Here is a 24,410-nt window from a genome sequence, read left to right as displayed (position 1 = left end):
TGAATGACTAAATTTACCGTGGTCATTAGGATCCATGTGAACACTATTGATAGTTCAACTGTATTATGTCCCTTAAACGTAAATAAAAATTATTGAAAAATGAAGTTTAAAATATTAGATTGACAGCAAAAGAAAGGGATAAGAACTACTTATTTATTTATATATTTTTAAAGGAAAAAATAAAAGTACATCATTTGCCTCATGAAATGACAAAATGATATATGGAAATTAAATTAGAAAATGGGAAGTAAGTAGATAATAATTTGTACAACTAAGAATTTTGACTTGTAATTTGTATATTAACAAAAGACAACTAATTTCTACAATGTCTATTTTCTAAAAGGAAGATCGGAAAGACGGCCCAAAACGACACCATATTTGTCGGAACAGAAAAATGGAATCCTGATGAACAAAGGCCGAGTGGCATTTCCGAAAATAAAAGGAATAGTAATGCATCTTTTGAATAAAAACAATGAACCCACCACATCTTCTCTAGCCATCGGTGTCTGAAACCAGCGTTTTCCGTATCATTATCGTCATCCTCAGTGGCCCTCTTTTGTTCTTTTTTCCTTATAAAACTGTAAAGCTCATTTCTTTCTTTTTACAAAAAGTTCATCACGCCTCTTTTTCAATTCAATTAAACACAAAAGAATCGCAAACCATTCATTCAACAAATTTTTGTCGTCTTAAGAATGATGGGTAGATTGAAGGAGAATTTCACCGGGTTTATCAATAACAGATGGCTTGTATTTGTGGCCGCAATGTGGATACAATCGTGGGCAGGAGTTGGCTATTTATTTGGGAGTATATCTCCTGTTATAAAGAGCTCTTTGAATTATAATCAGAGGCAATTAGCAAGTTTAGGTGTGGCTAAGGATCTCGGAGATAGTGTTGGATTTTTAGCTGGGACTTTATCTGAAATCTTGCCTTTATGGGGTGCTTTGCTTGTTGGTGCCTTCCAGAATCTTGTTGGCTATGGATGGGTTTGGCTTGTTGTTACTGGTAGAGCTCCTGCTTTGCCTTTGTGGGCTGTGAGTAATCAATCAAACTTCCTTTTTTGATTCACTTAATTGCTTCTCTTTTTCCTTTTTTGTGTTTATGAGATACGGCAACTTAATTGTCTTCATTGCAGATTTTGTCAATTTGATCTCAATCCTTGTTTGGAGCTTTGTCTTTACTCTGTTTTTGTTTGGAGATGAAACTTTCACTATGTTTACGATTGTGATTTGAATTTTGTAGAAACAGATGATGTCCTTAATTGACTTCTTTTATTTTGCCTAAGTTTCATGAAACTTTGAGTTCTTCAAAAACAGTTTTTATCATATTAGGGAGTGAAAAAAGTTTCAATTAACAGTGAAATATGACTTCCAGTCAGATGAAGAAAAATGAATGTTCATCATATGTGCATTTTCGTTGCATAAACTTCTTTAAATTCAAGATGGATTCTAGTTTGCATAAAAATGAATGAGTCAAGTCAATCCATGTTGCACATATGTATCTACTATGCAATTCAAGATGTGTTCTAGTTTGCTGAAATGTTAGAATTTGTTTGTATGCAGATGTGTATTCTTATATTTGTGGGGAACAATGGTGAAACCTACTTCAATACAGCTGCTTTGGTTTCTTGTGTACAAAACTTCCCCAAAAGCCGGGGTCCTGTTGTGGGAATACTCAAAGGCTTTGCTGGGTTAAGTGGTGCAATTTTGACGCAAATATACACGATGATCCATTCCCCTGATCACGCGTCTCTTATTTTCATGGTTGCAGTAGGACCAGCAATGGTAGTTATTGCTATGATGTTCATTGTAAGGCCTGTTGGAGGCCATAGACAAATTAGACCATCTGATGGGATGAGTTTTCAATTTATTTATAGTGTGTGCATTCTTTTGGCCGCTTATTTGATGGGTGTCATGCTCCTTGAAGATTTAGTGGATGTGAGCCACACTATAACCATAATTTTTACAGTGATTTTGTTTGTTCTCATTTTGCTTCCCATTGTCATTCCTATTTCATTGAGCTTTTTCCAAGAACCACGGGATCCAGCAGACGAAACTCTTTTAACTGAGGCACAGAAACAAGAAGCTGGAAAATCCGAACAAGATGCCAATGAGGTAATATTCAGTGAGGTGGAAGATGAGAAGCCTAAGGAAGTAGACTTGCTTCCAGCATTGGAGAGGCAAAAACGAATCCAACAGTTGCAGACAAAACTGTTCCAAGCAGCTGCTGAAGGAGCAGTGAGGATCAAAAGAAGAAGAGGTCCTCATAGAGGTGAGGATTTCACTTTGATGCAGGCATTGATCAAGGCGGACTTTTGGCTTATTTTTGTCTCACTTTTATTGGGCTCTGGATCCGGGTTAACTGTGATTGATAACCTTGGTCAAATGAGCCAGTCTCTAGGCTATGATAATACACATATATTTGTATCCATGATCAGCATATGGAATTTTCTTGGCCGTGTTGGCGGGGGCTATTTCTCTGAGGTTGTCGTGAGGTAAACTTCATTCGAGTTTCTCCTCGATCCTAAACTCATATGTAGGTGTTGATTTGTTTACCTGTTTGATGTCATTCAGGGACTATGCATATCCAAGACCGGTAGCAATGGCTATTGCTCAGTTTCTAATGGCAATTGGGCATGTCTTCTTTGCTTTTGGCTGGCCGGGTGCAATGCACATTGGCACATTATTGATTGGGCTTGGCTATGGTGCTCATTGGGCAATTGTACCAGCTGCTGCATCTGAGTTGTTTGGCTTGAAGAAGTTCGGTGCTCTCTACAATTTCCTGACGCTCGCAAATCCAGCAGGTTCACTCGTCTTTTCCGGACTAATTGCAAGCAGAATATACGACTATCAAGCTGAAAAGCAAGCTCACGGTCATCATCACAATATCCGGCCATATGCAGAATCAAGCTTTCCAGGATTTTTTGGTGTGGATGAACCTCTCAAGTGTGAAGGTTCTATATGCTTCTTCCTTACTTCAATGATTATGTCAGGATTTTGCATCATTGCAGTTATGTTGAGCCTGATTCTTGTGCATCGGACTAAAATTGTCTATGCAAACCTCTACGGGAGATCTCGTTCTTGATTGTTTTTGGAACGGAACTAGATCAGTGTCTTATAGGTAAGCCATGTTGCTCTTGCTATGTGTTATTTGCATGATAAAGCAAAGTTTTGTAAAATTCTTCATGCTTCTGAGAAAAAGTGTTGCTGGAAGAAAAAAAAGGTCAGCAAAGTGAAGCATACTGTAGAAGAAGTCTCATTAAAACAGAGTCTTTGATATTTTGTGTTGCCATATTTGATTCATTTTTTTGTTTCCTCTATATAGCCGATTTGTTGAAGGAGATTATGGTTTCGAGTGTTAAAAAATTGTAGTAATATCTGTATCACTTCTTTGGACATTCTGTTACAAGTGAGTGAGATGTACTTATTCTTCTTTCAAGTCGGATTTATATAAGATTTATTATTGTTTGGCTTGACTTAAGTTTGATTTCTAATATATACTCTCGTCTTGAATTGATTAACCGGATAAATTTACGGTATAAAATAGTTGGTAGGCTATTCGCACGGAAACTCTTCTTCATTAGCATTTCCTTGTTTCGTATGGTTTCCTTGGTTACCGTGCAACATAATCAAGTGCAAAATAAGACATCTCTTATTTTTCAGATGCATACAGCTGCAGTATTTATAGGTAATTTTAGTTCAGTTTAGTAATTTATCACTACTTATTAGAACCATTATTATTTTTATAAGTTTTTTATTTTAGTTATTGCTATTTTAAAGGATTATATTATTATTTCAATTTCAGTTCAGTTAAGTAGCATTCAATTTATTTAATTTCAGTAAAAAAAGAATATAAAAGAAACATCAGATAAACTGAACTTCGGTTATATTGTCTTGAACTTTTTATCAATTCCAAAGACATTGTTTGGAATTATATTATAAAGAAAATAATTAAAAGTATTATAATGATATAAAAATAAAAATATACTCAATTAATACTGCAGTATGTGTGACAATTTTTGATACAACAATAATACAAACCCATTTATAGCCTAACCTCGATTTTATAAAGACAATTCGTATAACATAATATGATTATTGAATAATAATTCCAATTGTTTGATACTCTTAATAATACGCTTGCTTTGCATGTAGGGATATTCTAAATTCATTGTTCATATCCATATCTTTTTTTAATGTATGCAAGGATAAACTCAAAAAAGAAAATGTAAAATATGTTTTAGAGTTTAGACATAAATATAATAGGAGTGCATTTCATATAGTTTTATTTTCAATTTATTTCATCTCACAGTAGAGTCAAAATTGCATTCATCATTCAGTGATAATTATTGGCAAATTAAGTTTAATTTACTTTCTTCAAAAAAAAAAAATAATAATAATAATTTACTAGAAACAAACGAATCATAGAATTTCTTTCAGGATATGCTTGTTAGCAACAATTTTTTCTTGCTTATCCATATAATTTGCGTATTGGATGGGCCATAATAGCTGTTGAGCGATCATATAATTAAATAATATTTTTTCTTCCAACAGCCATTTACTTTTCATCATAATATTATTGTATGGGTCAGTTGTGATCAACCACATAATTGATTAAATAGTAATGCTAATGAAACATGTGAATAATATTTTTTTTATTAGTACATTTTTGTCATGTACTATTGTTTATTCTATCATTTTTCAAGAACAATTCAACAGTGGTAAGATAGTAATTAAAAAGTAATAATTAATTAATTAATTAATTAAGAACAGTGCAATCAGTCCTTATGGTTCCCTGATTACCAGTCTTAACTCCAACTCTACCAAGCTTAATCATAGCAGTAACGAAAGCAGCATTAAAATCTACTGAACTAATAGCGAATTTACTGACAGTAAATTTGGATTCAGAATCAGTAAAAAGAACTTGATCGGAAGCAAGCAAGCCCTTGCCGGCAATCAGGTTTTGATAATACGCATTGTCAAAGATTCGAGGGGTAGTCGGATCCAAGTCGACGGCGATATCAGGAGAAACATCGCGAGGACAAGCATCCATCATCTGCTTTGCGTAATCTGGAGCCAAAGAAGGATCCACCGGAGAAGATGATGAAAATGAATATAATCGATTGGCGAAACGACTGCAATGAGAGAATCCGACTGTGTGAGCCCCGGAAAGTGCGATCATGTCGGTTTGCGTAAGGTTGTTCTTAGCAAAAATAGTTTGTAGTTGAGGTAGATTAAAGTTCGGCTCCGGAAGGTTTCCGGTTACGAGCGAGGCTTTTGAAATGAGGCCATCTCGACGACCCAATTCTACGGTGAATGAAGGTCCTCCTGCCTGAGACACCATAGTTTTGTTTGGGTTAAGTTACAAATTAATCCCTACTATACTAATTGCGAGAAATTAGAAGTTAGTAGTTACCAAGACGACGACGTCTCTAGCAGCAAGGGCGATAATATCAGCACAAGAAACAAGTTGGGGACATAGTGACTCTACTGCTTCCTTTGCTTTTACAATGGTGTCAAATCCATCTCCTGCCAGTGATTCATTATCTTCTGCATCTTTCTCTGCATCTCCATTTTCTGATGCCACCATAATCGACGCATCGCACCCCTGTTTTTTTTTTTTTTAATCATTTGAATAACTCTGCTTCTAGATATATCTAATTATATTTGAAATAAAAAACTATGCTGATTGCATCACTTGGTGTTGAAAAAACATAACTTAATTAAGGATTTCTAAATAAGCTATTAATTAATTAAATGTTGAAAATTCTAATTGTGTTGCTCATTACAAATTTGACTTGGAAAATTATTAATTAGCAGTTGAAGATATAGTGAGACACGCAACAATAAACTATTACAACATTATTATTTTTTGTCACCAAATATTCAAATTAGTAACGAATTGGTAGCATATCAAATGTTATTTTTGGCTCCGCATGTAAAGTAGCAGATTTTTTAGCTGGTGTACGATCGCGCCATGTGACTCCATCACATGGTGCGATTCTAATGGGAAGTGTTTACAACATTGGGCGGCTATGGTAAAGTAGATGACTTTTTATAACGTTCTTAATAATATGAAAGGATTGAAGTGAGAAAGATATACCGTAACAAAACAATCATGGAAAAATAAACGAAGAGTTGCTGGGATAGTAGTGAATGTCTGGCTAAACTTTGTGGAAACAACCTGCTTCACTATGGCTTCAACGTTTGGACAAGAAGAAATGTAAAAATTGTCTATTAATTCTGCTTCTCCTTTCTCTGTACTAATTAAAATGAGTATTATCATGAGCATCAAACCTCTCCATTTCTCCATTATTAATCTCTTCTCTGTCGAATCCAACCCTGCACCCTCTATTCTATATATACAATACATATAAGAAGACCAAATGCTCTTAATCTCATAAAATGTCCATTTCTCTAAAATATACTATTATTCTATGTATCATTTATTTACTTTTCTAGGTAGGATTGTTTTGCTGATCAAATGCATACATAATATTATTATGTTAGGTTGTTAGTTGACAAGTAGATTAATTACTATTTTATTTTATGTAATACTAAATCAATTAAGATGGCTTTGAATGATAACAATTTTACCTCGTTTAAATTAGAAAATGTATAATCTGGTTTAATATCGTATAGATTTATCTGATTCCGTTGGTCTCACAACTTTTTTAATGTTGGGGCCAAACAAAAAACAATACACCCGTAAAGATAAAAATGTACAAAACCTATGAGATTGTGATATTTTAATTATCATAATACATATTTATAAAGGGATTATGTGTTGAGAATCCCACTTCTAGTCAATGTGGAATTTTAGGAGTTATCACAACAATTAAAACATATCCACATCTATTAGAAACACGCGATTAATTACTAATATACTCTGGTCAATTTCTCTACATTTCTATTGTGAGATTCACTGCAGTTTTACTCTCAAATTGCTCAGAACTTCTATCCTTGCACTATCATCTGTGGACCGGGACCACCAACTTCTGCCTAGTTCATCACTGTACGAAAAGAGTCGGCTTTGGTACCAATTTTAAGAGTCAGATTCAGTATCATGTAGATATTATTTATTGTCAGAGATTTAACACGGGTCTATATGTATATTAGAAATGCACTTTATATTTTCGTGTTTAACCTTCCAATGTAACTAAAAATTAAAAAGAAACACACCTTATTAATATACCTCAATCATTATTTTCGATATGAGATTCAATTCATTCACACCTCATCGTCATGCTTTAGCACTACTTGCTCAGACCTTCTACCTTGACACTATCCTCTCAAGACCAAATTGTTACAATAGATCTCAAGTTCAAATCTTAGTATGTGCAATAGATTTTAATTTGAAAAAAGATGATCGGCAATCTTGAAACAATTATATCCACCTACTTATATATATAAAAGAAATGTCTTGTTTGGTAAAATTTAACTGATTGTTAATAGCTGCTTGTGTAAAATGACAAATAAGAACATGGTAAAGTTTTTATTTAGACTTAGAGGGTAGTAAATAGGGTAAAAATGTCATTAAAAAGAGATTGAGCAATAAGCTAATTGAAAAAAGCTCATAAAATGAGTTTTTTCAAAATTAGTTTTGTAGACCCAATAAGCTCTTTCAAATATCTCTTCACCAAACACTATTATTAAAGGTTTGACTAGTCAAAACCTCTAAAATGATTCAAACCTCTAATTTTGTCTAAAAAAAACTGTTTATCTGTTTGGCCAAAGTATTTGATGTAATAAAAGCCTTCAAGAACTTTACTAATATATGTATTGAAATTGGTTTAGTTGTGAATTTGAAATGAGTATGACATATTAATAACTCCACGCTTACTTTTGCAAATATAAAGTTTAGGCCAACAGTTGTTAGACTTTTATGGAATATCTTAGACTTGTTTAACATAATTATATTCATTTTGGCCCCAACATCGCAAATTCCAAAACAGTACGTAATATGATTTTGAAAGTAAGTTAGTATTTGATCAAGAAGGTTCGCATGGGTACATCTTTGCTTAATTAGGATTTAGATGTCCGCATAATTCAAATTATTCAAACAAGTTCATGTATAAAAGGGTATATTACATCACTATATATAAAAACACAGGCCTGAAAGATGATCCCATTATTATCATTATTCAATCAGATGTTTTAGGGATTTAGGTATATTATAGGGACTAATGTGACTCACTTCATATATATATATATAATCACTTTCCTACTTTTCTATTTAGAACTCGTCAACATAAGTAGCATATTTATGGTTTTATTGCAACAAAAGATAATAAATATTGATGGTGATGATGAAGACAATGACATGAATATAAATTGGATTATGCAATTAAAACCATATGCCACGCATTATTAGGTACTCATCTTGATATACATAACCACAAAAGTTTTGAATAAATTAAAACAAAGAGAATAATTGGAATTGAAATACAAAGCTAAACAGATAGATAACAGACTATTCCACAAGTCCTGATATAGAAAATGTAGCTCTAGCTAAACTATGAGCTACATCATCCGTAGAACGACTAATAAAATGGATTTTAACATCATTAAAAAAGCTAATGACATTTCTTCAATCTTCTAGAACAAGACCATAAGAAGAGTGAAAATGGCTCTGTCCAAAGTGATTAACAACTTATCTTCTTGAGCCAGCTTACAGCTTCTCGGATTTCAACAGCTTCTCCGTCTCTAACTTGATAAAAATTTAAAGCAATATTGAACCTACGGTCGTAAACAAGGTGGAGTGAACGGGATGAAAAATAGCTCTTGATATGAATATTTAGCACAAAGTAACAACTATACTATCACTACCTCATTTTCCCTTTCACATGACACAAGATATATGAAAGATATTTGTTTTCGTGTCGTCTGAATATTTTTGTGACACTATAATAAATTTGTGTCATCTGAAATTTTAAGTGCAAACAACCTCAAATAACATGTGGCGTTACGATGACACACGTCTGTCATCCCCCAAAAAACACGATTTTAATTGAAAAGATGAACCATAAGATGACACTAGTTATATATGTCTATCATGGTTGTCTGAAAATAAAAAATCGGCAAATAAATTAAGGTACACGACCAACCAAAACGTATCTCAAATTTAAGGCGCTCAAACATTTTAACTAATATTCAGCTCATATATAAACCAAAACCTACATAGTAAATTAGGTTTCTTCCTTCACCTCAATGATTCGGGCTTTAGCTCTCCCATCTCTCTCTTTGGCTATCTCCATGGAAGTTTTCTACATGCAAATCTCTGTTTCTGAGATCGAAACATAGAAATGGTAAGTACTCTGTTCCTCGATGTACTAGATTTCATTGTTCCTTAATCTATCTTTTCTTGATCAAACCTGTAATAATCATGAGATTTACTCTTGCGGATGTGGATTTCAACTGCTGGAATAAGGATGTATTAATTGTTAGATTACCAATGAAAATGTTAGATCTTTCGCTTATATATACTGATTTCTTTGTATTAATTGTAAGATTCACTAATGAAAAAGGTGGGTCTTTATCTCATTTACACTGATTTCTCCATTTCAATTCATGTTACAAGTGGAAAATATGTTATTCTGAGTGATGCTGAGATAGGTAGATCCTGCTCTTGTTATTTGCAAATATTATTAACATTAGGGATTATGAACTGATCCGAGTCTCTTTTTATTTGAAAATAATATTTGCACGGATATTAAGAATGTTTATATACATGGGAAGATTGATTGAAGAGTATAACATTGGAAGATTTTTTAACTTATTGAGTATATGTGATTGATTGATTGATTGTTATCTTATTCGAGAAAAAGTGCAGTAAGGGGTTGTGAGTATGTGTATGAATATAAATGTGTATGAAGCATGTAGTAAAGGAAGAAGATGCTTCATGTTACTAATTGGTTGATGTTCTGTTACTAATTGGTTGAATAGATATGAACTGATTGGCCATGCTCTTACACTTTAAATATTTATTGAGTACGTGTATGAAGCATGTAGTAAAGGGACAGTGAAGTTATATGTATGCTCTTACACTTTAGATGGTAATTCAGTATATGTTGAAGCATGTAGTAAAGGGTTGTGAAGTTGCTTCATGTTTTGTTGTTGTTACTAATTGGTTGAATAGGTATGAATTGATTGACCATGCTCTTATACTTTGGATGTTCAGTGAGTATGTGTATGAAGCATGTAGTAAAGAGTTGTGAAGTTTCTTGGCATGCTCTTATACTTTATATGATAATTCCTTTGATTTGGGCCAAGATGTTACAATCTTGTAACGAACCGGTCCAGGGTGGGTGGTGCTGAAGTAGAAGGCCTGAGCAAGGAACGATCCTAAGGGATGGCGATGAAGGAAGGAATGAACTGAATCCCACATCGAAAATGGACAGAGAGTGACTGTGGCTTATTAGTAAGATGATGATCCAATACATGCAGACGCGTTTTAAAATCGTGAAGCCTAAGGTGTTGGATTTGGGTCAAAGCGGATAATATCTACATGGTATTGGATCAGGATGTTAAACCTATAGTAAATATGATAACATATTTGACGTCGTAAAGATTTCATAATTTACATGGATGTAAATGTTTTACCCAAATAGGAGATTGTTAGATTAAAATCCACAATGTGGGCTTAACGTGTATGATAGTGTAAATTATGGGCTATCATAATATTAGTCCATTAAGTGATCTAATTTAGTTTATGGGACTGATGTGTATATAATGGTATGGACTTAATTATGTATAAATACCTGGTTGTAATTATCTAATTTTATAATGGATAGAATAGTAATTACACATGTTATATTTTTTATAAATAAAGGGGTTATGGTCCCTAGGACAGGCAATTCACTTATTCTACATCCTCCCCCATTAAGCATAGAGATTCATTTCATGCCTTGTCCTAAAAGATCAATCAACCCGAGAGACTTTCGATTACGTTCAATCCGCTGCGTTATGGATTCAAGTAGCTTCTGTTATTGATCTCGATGAATTGACATGAGTTTCGATCTTGTGGTTCTATTGAATAATCTATGAATTATTTCTAACATGAACCATACTCTAATACCACTTTGTTGGGGCCAAACAAACAACAATACTCATACAAAGAAATAATAGAGAAAAGAGAAAAAGACACACAAGAATTTTAGCGTGGAAAACATCTTCAACAAGAGTAAAAACCACGAGGCTGTTAGGGCCACTTAAATCTTAACTATAAAACGCTTACAATTTTTAACAGACAAAATTATAAAAAAACGCTCCCACATTCACAATCTCAAAGAACAAGTTAAACCATCTCTAGTTAGCTAGCCTTGAGATTGTTACTCTTCAACTAAAAAGCCTATATTTATAAGGGAACCCCCCCCCCCCCCCCCATCCCACGTATCACGGGGTCACCTCGTTGACACCATGTGACACTTACTTTTCCCCTAGGAAGTAAGCTAGCCAAGAGTTACGCCTCACAATATCTGCAATAGGCACATATATGGGTTAGGGATAAGCTATAAACCGGAAAACATACAGAGGCAAGCATTCACACTAATATCAAACAGGCAAGCCACAATGATCATACATAACAGTAAGCAATAGAATCACAGGAAGGGACACAGTGTATGAATAATGCACGAATGATTTTATTAATCATAAAACCCCAATGTTACACCATTAGTATCCTATCAACTGCAGTAGGGGGGAGATGGAAAAATCCTAGGCCTATCCTAATGTCAAATCCCGGGGAGAGAATTCCACTTTTTTTCAATGTGGGATTTTGGAAGATACCCCAACAATCTTGTGCACCCTTGACTTATTCTGAAAGTATAATTTAATGTAGCTATCTTAAAAGGACATTTTCAAGGCCTATTTGATAATTCATCATAGAAAGAGGGTGGCCAGATAAGCGAAATAGATTTTAATGGAAGGAATACAATAAGGGAGAAAGATTTTCATTTGTTCACATCTTTGAAGTCTATATGTTTCACACTGTGGCGAATTATACACATGTGCATAATTGTGAAAATAGAAAACTATAAAGATCCAAGTAATTATAGTGGATGTGATATGAAATCTAGGATAAAGTCGTGCAACCTTTTTCGATACGTGTTTGTAAGAGGCCATATATCCCTAATCGGTGTATAGCAATCTATCTGATACATGTTAATGGAGACGTTATATATCTCCACAGAGTGTATAATGCTAGAGCTCAACGGTATGTTGGTCGCATGATCTATTTGCAAGTATGAAAAGAGCCGAAACAAACGAATATAATGATAAAGAATCTTATGTATAGCACTAAATCTCTTCCAAACGATCTTTGGCATAGGAGACAAAATAAAATTGTGGTTCGTTTCTTCCACTGCTACTCAACAATAATCTGCATTACAAGCTTATAAACTGTGTTTGTACCATGTAATTATCTAGTATAATTTGTTAAATTCTGGAAATAAAATACTAAAGTTAACCGTATTAAATTGGAAATCACATATTTAAATTTACATAATCAATAATTTTTAACTTATCTAAATTTTTTAAATTATGTTATAAAATAAATTAAAAATAAATAAATAATTAATTAATATATGAATTTTAAGTGTTTAATAGTATTTTTAAATAAATCACTATATCCATCTACTTTACTTCTAGGTACCTTTCGAAATAAATCAAATTAAAAAACATAAAATAATTACAGACATGTACTTTGGTACATATTAACATGGGCTAAACTTTTTTTACAATAACATGTAGACTTCTGAGATGCCATTATAGAATTTGTTGTGCATTGTTTTGATATATTTATGGTATAATTTGGATGCTTGTGGGATATATCATAACATAAGTATTAAACAAAAATTAAAAATTAAAAAAATAGAAAGTACTTACCCTATTATTTTAGAAGAAAGTAATAGTTTTATTTTTATTTATAAAAAAATAGTATATCTCGACGAAAGTAATTAAATTACCATTCATAAGTACATTAGATGAGTTTCAGTTTGTATATTCAAATTCATAGATCGTGATAGAGCAATAGAAACTAGGAATCTGTTGCTGGTACAGATGCGGGAAACACACTTCAAAGTTTTTATCTTCAGAATGATCTCATAGTACACCAAACTTTTCTCCATTTCCAGGAAAGAGAAGTATTATCCTGTTTTAAATATATACGAAATGTTTTCCTCTTACTAAATGTGTGCTGGGCTAGGCCCATTCTAACCCTGAAAGGCCCTACACGAATCCACAAATCTAGAATAGAAAGAACTCCCGAAATTGGCTGAAGCTCAACGTTCGATTTTCAAATCATTCACTCAAAAATTGCTCCCTCCGACTCCTACTGACGAAAAGATCATCCATGGCGATGGTGTTAGATTTAGATTCCAATAGAGATTTAGGGTTTCCGTACTGGACGCCAGTTCGTCGAAGTTTTCGCCCCGAATCTCCTTTCTTTGATAATGGAAACATCGAGAGAGAGCTTCTCGCCAAACAGGTTATTTTCTTTTCTCCATCTTCTGATTGTTGTCCATCAAGTCTTCTTCATTTTTGTTAGTGATTGGATTGGATTTTTGAAATCAGCTACCCTGTGACTAAATTGTCGAAGATATTGCCAATCTCAGGGCCCAAGTGTAATTGTATCGTCTTTTCGTTACCGTTTCTTTGGGTTTTGTTGTTAATTTTGCCAATTTGTTAAAGCTGGAGCTCTGTTATTAGCATTCTAATAAGAATTTGTAACGCAGCTATCCTACTTGTTTAAGAATAAGGCTTAAATTTGTTATAGTTTGGTTAAATAGCACTTATTTTGCCAGTTTATTATCAGGTTGCTTTGGATTTAACAGAAGATGAAAAGTATCGTTTGCATAATATGGTCGACGAGGATGGAAGGTATCAATAATTTGAATCAATTATTTCATTTTGGCTTCGATTTGTTATCATGGTGTATCCTTGATAGTGTCTGCTTATGTTATTGTACTTGTCCAATCATAAGGACTAGTTTATGCATTTTTGAAATCATTTAAAAATCCATGGTTACTTGAGGAGATGAAATTCGTAGATTTATTTATCTGATCCCGATCATCAGTATGTATATGGAAGGCATATAAAGGTTATTGATTAAGGTCCTAATCCATGTTCAGTATATGCTGTTCTTTGTGGTTTTGCATGTTAATCAGAAGGAGTATGAGATCCCTTTTTCTATTTAGTTAATCTTAATTGTTTGCAGAAATTAGTCATTTTATTCTGTTCTGTAGTATATGTGGTTTTGAAAACTTAAAGAGTACTTGAATGCATATGAGAAAGTAGGATAGCTTTTCAAGTCTGGCATTCTTGGGAAATGACAAGAGGAAATTCAGGGTTTATGTGTTTGGATTTTCTAATTAACATTGTTTATTTCTGATTTTTCTTTACTTTAAAACCAATTTGTTTGAGCAGGGAGGTCTTTTGCCCCATTGTTGGATGTGGTGCACGTTTGACAACTTTAGAAGACTTTGAAGACCATTACAATGCAAGGCACAGTGCATCATGTTCTGTATGCTCTAGAGTTTACCCAACCTCACGCCTGCTGAGTATTCATGTATCTGAAGCCCATGATTCCTTTTTCCAGGCAAAAGTTGCTTGTGGCTACCCCATGGTATCTTTTTTCTTTTTAATTAAGATTTAAATTTCTCTGTGACTCATAATGTTTTGTTTGATTTTGGTTATGTTTCATTAATGCTTATTTTTTCATTCACATTAATTTGAATTTCAGTATTATTTCCACTTCAAAAAATTTGTCCGGTTTCAGTCAATCATGAATTTGGTTAAACTTCTTGTTTATCAATTTTGAGCGTGATTTCATGCATTTCTTAGTTGGAATGCAGCCTGTTTTATGGTCCTTGGTGCTTAATGCTATTGGATGGGCAACAAACATGTAACAACTGGATAAAAAAAATCGAATATCTCTTGCTTCCTTACTAGCTAAGAGAATCAGTTACGAGAGAGAATGGAGTAGAGGTGGAATTATGAATTGAGGGCAATTATGATCTAGGAAATGCAGTACATGGTTATTTTCTCGAATATCTCTTGCTTCAATCTGTTTAGTTGCAGTTTTTATGCAAATCCTTGAAATTTTTTCACTCAACAAATCTTGTCCTTGTATGGCAGTACGAATGCCTGGTGGAAGGTTGTGTTTCGAAATTTAATAACTACAAAAGTAGGCAACATCATTTGGTGGACAAGCATAAATTTCCCAGTGCATTTGAATTCTTCAAGAAGGCCCAACCATCCAAGAAAGCAAGGCAGAAGCAACAGCGTAAACAGCAGATCCTTCAAAAGAGGGATGAGGCCTCGAGCAAAATGGAAGTAGAAGGCGAAAACATTGATAGCCTTGTTTCAGCAGTCTCTAGATTAAGTACCGCAGATTCATCTCTTTCTGCTATCAGCTTTGGACGCCGCCACACTCGTGGTGTTACATTTGTCCCTCGAGCTGTTCAGCGAGAAGCTAGTACACAGACTGGGATGAAGTGATTGGTTGTAAATAGCATATCTACCACAAACTAGTATCATGGCTTGTGCAAATAATTACTGGACTGACTACATAAGAATTAAGGATCTAAACTGCAATCTGCTTGGCAGCACAGAACCTTGAGGCGGATCTTTACAAGTTATCAGAAGTTGCATCAGAACTGAACTGGTGGGGAAAAGCAGACTGGCTTGCCTTTTTAACCCAAAATTTTCTGCTTGTTAATATTTTGTAGTAGCATTATGATCACTAGTGAATTCCTTATTATTATATCGCTTGAACTTAACCCGTGGTGGTTTCTGCTTTTGGAAATGAGATAAACGTGGAAATTGTGTGGAAAAACAGTAATTGACAGTTGATCTTGATGGGTTTTTATCATGATTTCAAATTTATGTGATGTTAGGAAGTGAAAGTTGATTCATATAGAAATGCAATGTGAGCAGGCATGTTGTTCTCTATTCTTTCCTTGCCAAGTATATTTGGTTTGGCCTAATACATCCACGATCCCTCAAGTTGTCCTGAAACTATGTTACAATCGACTCTCACTTTTTGGAACAAATAACACTGAAAAAACATTCAACTTAATATTACATCAGAAATAAAAGATGTCTAAAACATCGGTTGTTATTTATAACTAATCTATTAAAACATTAACAAAAGGGTAAAAAAAATTCAAATTCACAAATATTAACATATTTGAGAGTTATTTATTTCAAATAAACAAATTGATTGGGTTAGTTGTAAGGTTTGAATTTCAGGGTCTATTGTAGTTTTTGGACAACTTGAGGGGACAGAGATATATTAGGCCATTTGGTTTCTATAATGGGAAAGATCGCTAAAAATCAATGGCAAATACAAGATTGGTTTAATTTTACACGTGCGTGAGTAACAATTTATTTTTTTACTAAATCGAATTTGCTAAAAGAAAATTCTTATATATACATGTTATCATTTTAATGGTCCATAACTAATTTTTATGTATCGATATAACTTTTCAAAATTAAACTAAATTTGTACTCCAAAAATAAGAATGAGTTGTTTTGAACAAATTTTAAAAAAATTATCGTCTATCATGTATTTCTTCATATTTAAGATTCCTCACACGTAATTTTTTTTTTTATGTTTAATCAAAATGAAATTACCAATTTATAACAATTATTACCACAACTGGTACAAAATTGTTACCTCAGATGTTTCTAACTATGAATGGAACCCTCTTCAAGTCTCTCAAACTAGTACCACAACTTACCTCAGATGTAGTTGCACATTCTATTGAAAAAGCGGCTAAACTCTATGCTAATCCAACAGTTTGGCATAAGATGTCTTTATCGTTTTACCCAAACAACTATTAGCAATGCAGTAATAAACTAATTGGCAAATCTCCTAATTTTTTTTCAAAAATAACTTTTTGGATCCAATAAAGTCTTTCAAACTTCTCTTCACCAACCATTAATATTAGAGATTTGATTAGTCAAAACCTCTAAAATAGCTCAAACCTCTAATTTTACCCCCAAAAAGCTCTTTACCAGAGCCACCGTAAGAAATTTGGTCGGTAAGAAGTCGGATTTACAACCTAATGAGTTATTCCAAAAAGCTATCACCGTATCTAAAATTCTATAAAAAAAAAGTCATGCTAAGTGATGTTAAATTTTGAAAGTCTACGTGTCGACTTGCAACTTCACAAAAACAAGATCAAAGAGGATCGTTTGTGTGGCGAATCTGTTCCAATACTTAAGTCAGTTTGTAGAAAGAAACGGAGGATAATCACAATCAGTAAATAAAGCTGTAAATATAAGATTAATGGAATTGAATCAATTTATTTATCTGTTGCTAAGAGGAGGTAAGTTCAGATATCAGGGTCTAATATCCCTCAAGGCCACTGGATCCATGATTTTCACAATCGTATGTGATTATGGTAACTGTTGGAACATTGACTGAGTCTAGTAAAGTTTTCCGAATCAACCTTTTAATATGTAGTCGTTTTGTTATATTTAGTTAGAAAGGTATTACATATTCTATCTTTTGAACCAAACTTTTTTTGGTGTCACATGATAAAGTTATATTCAACTCATATTACTAGTTATATAAAAAACTTTTTTTAGAAGAAATATAAAAATCTTTTTAAATCGTTATTCAATTACTTTTTGAATATGTCATAATTTGAATGACTATAAAAATTGTAAAGTTTTAATTGAATACACAAGTATTTCAAAATCTGAATTCAGTATCTTAATGCTTTTAAATATACATTACAAACCTTTACAAATTGTTTGGCAGATGGTACTTGATGATATTTGAAGGTAGATGAAAATAAATGTAATTAGATAATTTTATTTATTTTGAGGTGTAATAACAAAGTATAGTAAATGAAAGTAGATGAATTGAATTTTGATTAAATTTTTTTATACTCTTTTACTTTTAAAATTACTTTTTATCTTTTATTTTATTTATACAAATAAAATGATATAAAAATAATTTTACATAATTATATTATGAAACCATAGCTTATATTACTTTTCATCCAAACACAATCAAATTATATCATACATCTCACATAATTTCAACTTGCATTGCCTTATTTTAGGGGGCGTTTGGTTCACAAGGGGTAAAGGAAACGGAATCAAGAAAGGGAAACTAAAGGAAAGGAAATGAATAACCACTAATTCCCCTGTATGTTTGGATATGTTTAGGAAAGGGAATGGGGTAAAGGGAATCCAGTGGGGTAATGGCTTAACCTAAAGTGAGGTAATGGTTTAACCTAAAGTGAGTAAAGGGAATGAGTTTTTTTTTATAAACAAACAAATGAATAAAACCCCACATTTCCATTCCCATTCCCATTCTTAAAGACCCCAAACCTTACATGTATTTGACTTTAATTCAAGTTTTTGACCCCTCTTTTCCCTCATTCAGAAAGAAAAAAAAAAAAAAATACTAGTAAGTAAGCTAAACTGAGACGATGGGTTCTGTGTGGAAGGACTAATTTGTCCAACCATCATCCTTTCAGCAATAGGGGCATTAAAGTCAATTGGAATTAAAAATGTCGTTTTTCATCTCCTCCGGCCCGTTAAAATCTCGTTGCACATTCTCAAACTCAGATCAGATCCCAATCAATTCCCTTTAGTAGAAGAAGAAGAAAGAAGAAAGCAAAAGATCCAAAATGGATGCTATAGATTCAGTGTTCGATCCATTGAGAGAGTTCGCCAAGGACAGCGTCCGCCTCGTCAAGCGTTGCCACAAGCCCGATCGCAAAGGTTTTTAATCCTTAACTTCTTCTCTTTTCGATTTACACTCTTGAAATACTTCTCATAGCCGATTATTGTGGATTTTGATGCTGCGTTTTTGTTTTCTCTTTTATGTTTTAGAATTCTCCAAGGTGGCGTTACGTACGGCGATAGGATTCGTAGTGATGGGATTTGTTGGTTTCTTCGTCAAATTGATCTTCATTCCTATCAACAATATCATTGTTGGATCTAGTTAGGTAAGGGAACGATTAAATGAAAAAGGCAAATTTACTCTCCTTTATAGGTGCTCCGTTGATGCTTGATTGTTCTGTGATTTGTGGTTGAGATTTTTTTTTTTTTTTTTCTATCAAGTCTTCGTAATTGGTTTGTATGATATGAAAGAGATGAATTGCCAAATCAAGTAATTGATCTGTCTTGAAATCTCATTGCATTACCTGGATTTGAGTTTATGAAACTAGGAGTTTTGGATTAGTTGGTGATATGAAAATTTGAACTCTTAAATTTTTGAACTTGCTTCTCACGTATTGGCTTTGTTTACCTCCTAAATAAAGGAAGTTTCGGTGATGGATGGAATCTTTAGATTCCGGTGGTTAAAAACGTAGGAACACGATATTTTCTCTCCTTTTAAATTTCTAATGGGCTCTCTATGGCCTGCGTGGCCATATCTATTGGCTTTCTGTTCCATTTCATTCATTAAGCAAATTTTCTTGGAAAATCGATAGAGATAGGGGTAAATGTTAGAACTTGGTTGTTGATTGATTGGTAGTTAATGCATTTTAGGCAGGAATTCAAGCAATTTTGTATTCCACATCATTAAGAAGTATTAGCATTCGATGTATGCTCTGATTTGCTACTTGTAGTATTTACAGTATTGCACTTCTAGTTTGATTTACTAGGGGTTATGAATTTTTTATCCAATTTTAGATAATTTACTATAAACATTCTACTCACTGGGTTGCTTTGACTAACTCAATTATATTCCTGCGAAGACAGCAGTCATGTGCTTACTTATGTTAGGTTCAAGGTTCATCTTTTTCTCTCCCTCAATTAAAACTGACTTCATTGTTAATAGTTATGTTGCTAAATCCATGAAAACTCGACTTGTATTCAGAATCTAATCTTGCAAAATTTGGAGAGATGGGTTTTGTTCTATATGAGAGGTTTGAGGTGTAGGCATGGTTCATGGGGAGATGTTTATCCCCACACCCTTTATCTTGACTTCAATACACAAATTCACCCTTTAACTTAGTAACATTTATCCTTTCACACCCTGAACTTTTTGAGGACCCTTGACACACTTCAACTTGGTATTTTATTACTCCCGCACCCCTAATTTTTGTCTTGGCTTTTCACCATTAGAGAGTGTAATTGGCACACTGCTGATCTGGACATCAACCATTAGGCCTTGAACATTTGGCAAAACCTGTCATAGGTCATCATATTGAGGAAAAAGGAATCATCACTTCCTTCTTCTTCCTTTTTTCCTTCAATTGATTACTCCTTTCCTGATCTTCAAAAGAAATTGCACGGTTTTGTAATTGCAGAAAATTTCTCAACAACAACAACAAAGCCTTAGTCCCGAAATGATTCGGGATCGGCTAACATGAACCATCATATAAAACCGTGAAATCAAGTCGTGTCAGCGACACAAATTCGCTCCCTACACTCCGTCCTATCCACTACCATATTTTCCTCAATTCCCAGTAAACTCATATCACTCTCGATCACCCTCCTCCAAGTTTGCTTAGGTCTTCCCCTACCCCTCACCACTACATCCCTTTGCCACTCTTCGGTTCTCCTAACCGGCACATCAAGCGCTCTACGTCTCACATGGCCAAACCACCTTAGTCGGTTTTCTCTCATTTTATTCTCAATAGATGTGACCCCTACTTTTGTCCTAATTATTTCATTACTCACCCGATCCTTTCTCGTATGACCACACATCCATCTCAACATACGCATCTCCGCCACCGACATCTTATGGATGTGGCAGTGTTTCACTGCCCAACACTTCGTACCATATAACAATGCTGGTCTAATTGCCGTCCGGTAGAATTTCCCCTTCAATCTATTAGGCATGCCGGGGTCACAAAGGAAACCCGTAGCACTCTTCCACTTCAACCAACCAGCTTTAATCCTATGAGCAACATCTCCATCTACTTCTCCATCCGTTTGGATAATAGATCCTAAATACCGGAAGCAATCCGAGGCCTGAACAGGGTGATTGTCCCTGCCTCCCTACTCCTATGGCCGCTAAACTTACACTCCAAATATTCTGTCTTACTTCGGCTCAACTTAAAGCCTCTAGATTCTAGAGTTTGTCTCCATAGTTCCAACTTCCTCCCCACTCCTTTCGTCTCATCAACCAACACAATATCATCTGCAAATAGCATGCACCATGGTATACCATCTTGAAGTGAACTTGTTAGTTTATCCATAACGATGGCAAAAAGAAATGGGCTTAGTGCGGAACCTTGATGCACTCCAATCGTAATAGGAAACTCTTCCGTCTTCCCAACACTAGTACGTACACTCGTGCATGCTCCCTCATACATGTCCTTTATGATGTCAATATATTTCCGCGAAATGCCTTTCCTTATCAAGGCCCACCAAAGTACTTCCCTTGGTACCTTATCATATGCTTTCTCCAAGTCAATGAAAACCATATGCAAGTCTTTCTTCTTATTTCGATAGTGCTCCATTAATTGTCTCATTAGATGGATGGCTTCCATAGTTGATCTTCCCGGCATAAAGCCAAACTGGTTTTCCGAGATCTTCACCGTCCTCCTTAGCCTTTCTTCGATCACTCTCTCCCAAAGTTTCATAGTGTGACTCATTAATTTGATTCCCCGATAGTTGGCACAATCTTGGACATCGCCTTTGTTCTTATACAAAGGGATTAAGATACTTTTCCTCTATTCTGATGGCATCTTATTGTTTCTCCAAATTTTGTTGAAGAACGTCGTCAACCATTCGATTCCTCTTTCTCCCAAACATCTCCAAATCTCAATAGGGATGCCATCAGGTCCTACTGCTTTCTTTAATTTCATCTTACTTAATGCCATTTTGACTTCACCCTTTTGAATTCTCCGCAGGCATTCATGATTTATCATATCGTGATGGATACTTATATCTCCAACATCTTGTCTGCGATCTCCATTAAATAAGTCATCAAAATAGGACCTCCATCGTTCCTTGATATCCTTATCTCCAACTAGGACTTTCTGGTCAACATCCTTCACACATTTAACTTTTTCGAGATCTCGCGTCTTCCTATCTCTCATCCGAGCAATTCTATATATGTCTCTTTCCCCTTCTTTCGTATCCAATCTGGTATACAGATCCCGATTCACCTTTGCTCTAGCATCTCGTATGACCTTCTTTACTTCCCTTTTAGCCTCTTTGTATTTTTCGTAGTTCTCGTCACTCCTACATTTCCCCAATATTTTATAGGATTCTCGCTTACTGCTTACTCTTTACTGCTTGTCGTACTTCTTCTGTCCACCAAGATGTGTCCTTACCCGGTGGCATGGTACCTTTAGATTCCCCTAGAACTTCCTTCGCTACTTCCCTTATACTATGCTCCATCTTAGTCCATATCGAATCTATATCTAAATCCATATTGCAAGTCCAAACATCTTTTTTGGTCATCTCATCCACAAATTTTTGGTCTCAGAAATTTCTCAAACGAGTAAAATTAGAAAGGGTGTAGGGTGTGGGAATTTCAAATCCTACAATATCCATTTACTTCCCTTCCTAACTTTATTTCGAATTTCTTTCTCCCACACTTATACCTTGTGCTTTTTCCATCAAAACCCAACTGAATTGAAGACCAATTGAGCCGAGAAATCGACTTTTCTTTATAGGGTTAACAAAAGCAGAGATGGATAAGCTTATTATGTTGGAGCCATAAAACCTTGTGGCAACCAGGATATGTTTCTTCTACAGTAGAGAGAATTTTGGGTGTGTTTTAGGTAGAAAATAAGAGAGAAAGAGATGCAGAGAGAGGGATTAATTATTAGAGATTGATTTCAAACTATCTGCCACACCAAATAAAGTAAGGGTTAAATAATATCAAATTAAACAACTTTAGGCGTTTAATGAGTCGCACAAAAAGTTCAGCATGCCAATTCACAAATTGTGCCAAGTTAAAAGGTGAATATATGTATCCAGCCCTTTATTATGGTTATGTGAGATTCCTTATTTTAGTCCAGCAAGAGCTTGTATCTTTCACTCTAGATGAGGATGTAGTAACGATTTGATAATGGAGAAAACACAAATAGTTGCGAACAAGTGCACAAATTGCTTCATATTCATAAAAATAATCATTGTTTGAAGCTATATGATGTTTGGACCGTAGAAATGTTGGTCGTTGAGCACTTGAACTAACATTGTCTTTGGAAAGTGTGGAAACTCACCTTGATATGATTTGTAGATCCGCAGTGTATTAATTCTGATGCGATTTGTTTATTTGCAGGTCATATTGGAATATTAGCATGGGGATTAGCTGGCCTGAATACATCAGAGATAATTTACAATGGAGAGGAAACTAATATTGTTAGGGTTGAAAATTACATTTTAGTTGTTTGTTCAAAACTACATGGTGAAAATATCATTTCAAAATTTTACTATTATCTTGTACTCTTTTTATTTTCTTTTTTACCTAGTTATTTGATTGAACTAGAGTAGAGGTGACAAAAATACACACGATTTGATTACATGACACGGAAACAATATGCAATTTTAGTGTTTGGGTTTAGCTTAGTAGGTAATGTATCATTTGGGTTGACATGAAATTTTTTTGGTTGGGTTAGTGTTGACATGTTAATCCGAGAATGATACGAATATTTAAAATTAGTGTTATATTTTTTCATGTTTTTACATGCCACTTTTAAAATTACAATTATTACTTGCAAATACGACTTGTTCAAAAATGACATAAAAATATTTAAAAATAGCGTCATATTCTTTTGTATTTTTAAAATTCACCATTAATTACATATATAGTGATATGACATGTGACTTGAAAACATAACACGAAATTGACACTTATCTTATTAGGTTAACATGATTATGACACAAAAGTTTTTTGGTTATGTTAGGTTACTCATTTCGGCACTAATCTGAAATTGACAAGACATGAATATGATAATTGTCACCTTTAAACTAGAGGTGACAATTTCTCATATGTTAACATGATTTGTAAAGATAACGATTTACATAGACAATATACACAATAAAATTATCATTTTTCTTTCATTTATATCATATGTAAAATATATGAAACATATAGATATTATAATATGATATATTATAATATGATTTTAACATAATAAATCGGAATTAGGATAAATTACACTTACGGTAACTCACTCAACTTTATCTTTATTAACATTATTATGGCCATTCAACCTCAATATTGAATATAAAATTCACTAAATTTTGTTTTTTACTAGCATAAAAGTTTTTAACCTTTGGCCACTTTAATGGTAGGTAACTCTTCGTTGTAGAGCTAACAGATATGACAGTCTAAGCTATTTTAATTTTTGATTTTAAGATGATTTGATTGTTCTTTGGTTATAAGAGAGAAATTGGTTGTTAAAAAACACAAAATTTATAGTTTTAGGAGATAGGGAATGTGATGCTACATAATTTTAACTTTTGAACATTGTTAGGTTT

General features: G+C 33.8%; 4 protein-coding genes across 4 annotated transcripts; 3 read left to right on the top strand and 1 right to left on the bottom strand.

Moving 5' to 3' along the window:
* Nucleotides 1-504: 504 nt before the first annotated feature.
* LOC136232708 (protein NUCLEAR FUSION DEFECTIVE 4-like) lies at nt 505-3,472 on the top strand. The gene is made up of 3 exons (XM_066022075.1): nt 505-1,031; nt 1,560-2,491; nt 2,571-3,472. Exons 1-3 carry the CDS (start codon nt 693-695, stop codon nt 3,079-3,081), a joined length of 1,782 nt encoding a protein of 593 aa, XP_065878147.1. The 5' UTR covers nt 505-692; the 3' UTR covers nt 3,082-3,472.
* Nucleotides 3,473-4,723: 1,251 nt separating this feature from the next.
* Nucleotides 4,724-6,382, bottom strand: LOC136233172 (peroxidase 55). The gene is made up of 3 exons (XM_066022776.1): nt 6,100-6,382; nt 5,413-5,604; nt 4,724-5,328 (listed from the first exon to the last, which is right to left on the bottom strand). The coding sequence occupies exons 1-3, from the start codon at nt 6,367-6,369 to the stop codon at nt 4,756-4,758; spliced, it is 1,035 nt and encodes a 344-aa protein (XP_065878848.1). The 5' UTR covers nt 6,370-6,382; the 3' UTR covers nt 4,724-4,755.
* Nucleotides 6,383-13,269: 6,887 nt separating this feature from the next.
* On the top strand, nt 13,270-15,867 carry LOC136231836 (uncharacterized). Its single transcript, XM_066020809.1, has 4 exons — nt 13,270-13,482; nt 13,810-13,874; nt 14,421-14,619; nt 15,132-15,867. The coding sequence occupies exons 1-4, from the start codon at nt 13,348-13,350 to the stop codon at nt 15,492-15,494; spliced, it is 762 nt and encodes a 253-aa protein (XP_065876881.1). The 5' UTR covers nt 13,270-13,347; the 3' UTR covers nt 15,495-15,867.
* A 2,704-nt stretch (nt 15,868-18,571) lies between these two features.
* Nucleotides 18,572-23,490, top strand: LOC136233528 (protein transport protein Sec61 subunit gamma). The gene is made up of 3 exons (XM_066023212.1): nt 18,572-18,740; nt 18,852-18,967; nt 23,209-23,490. The coding sequence occupies exons 1-2, from the start codon at nt 18,647-18,649 to the stop codon at nt 18,965-18,967; spliced, it is 210 nt and encodes a 69-aa protein (XP_065879284.1). The 5' UTR covers nt 18,572-18,646; the 3' UTR covers nt 23,209-23,490.
* Nucleotides 23,491-24,410: the final 920 nt, after the last annotated feature.

This window comes from Euphorbia lathyris, chromosome 6, assembly GCF_963576675.1.
Source record: "Euphorbia lathyris chromosome 6, ddEupLath1.1, whole genome shotgun sequence".
In the NCBI taxonomy this organism is placed as follows: domain Eukaryota; kingdom Viridiplantae; phylum Streptophyta; class Magnoliopsida; order Malpighiales; family Euphorbiaceae; genus Euphorbia; species Euphorbia lathyris.
Note: the sequence above shows the minus strand (reverse complement) of the source record. Positions and strands in the feature narration are given on the sequence as shown.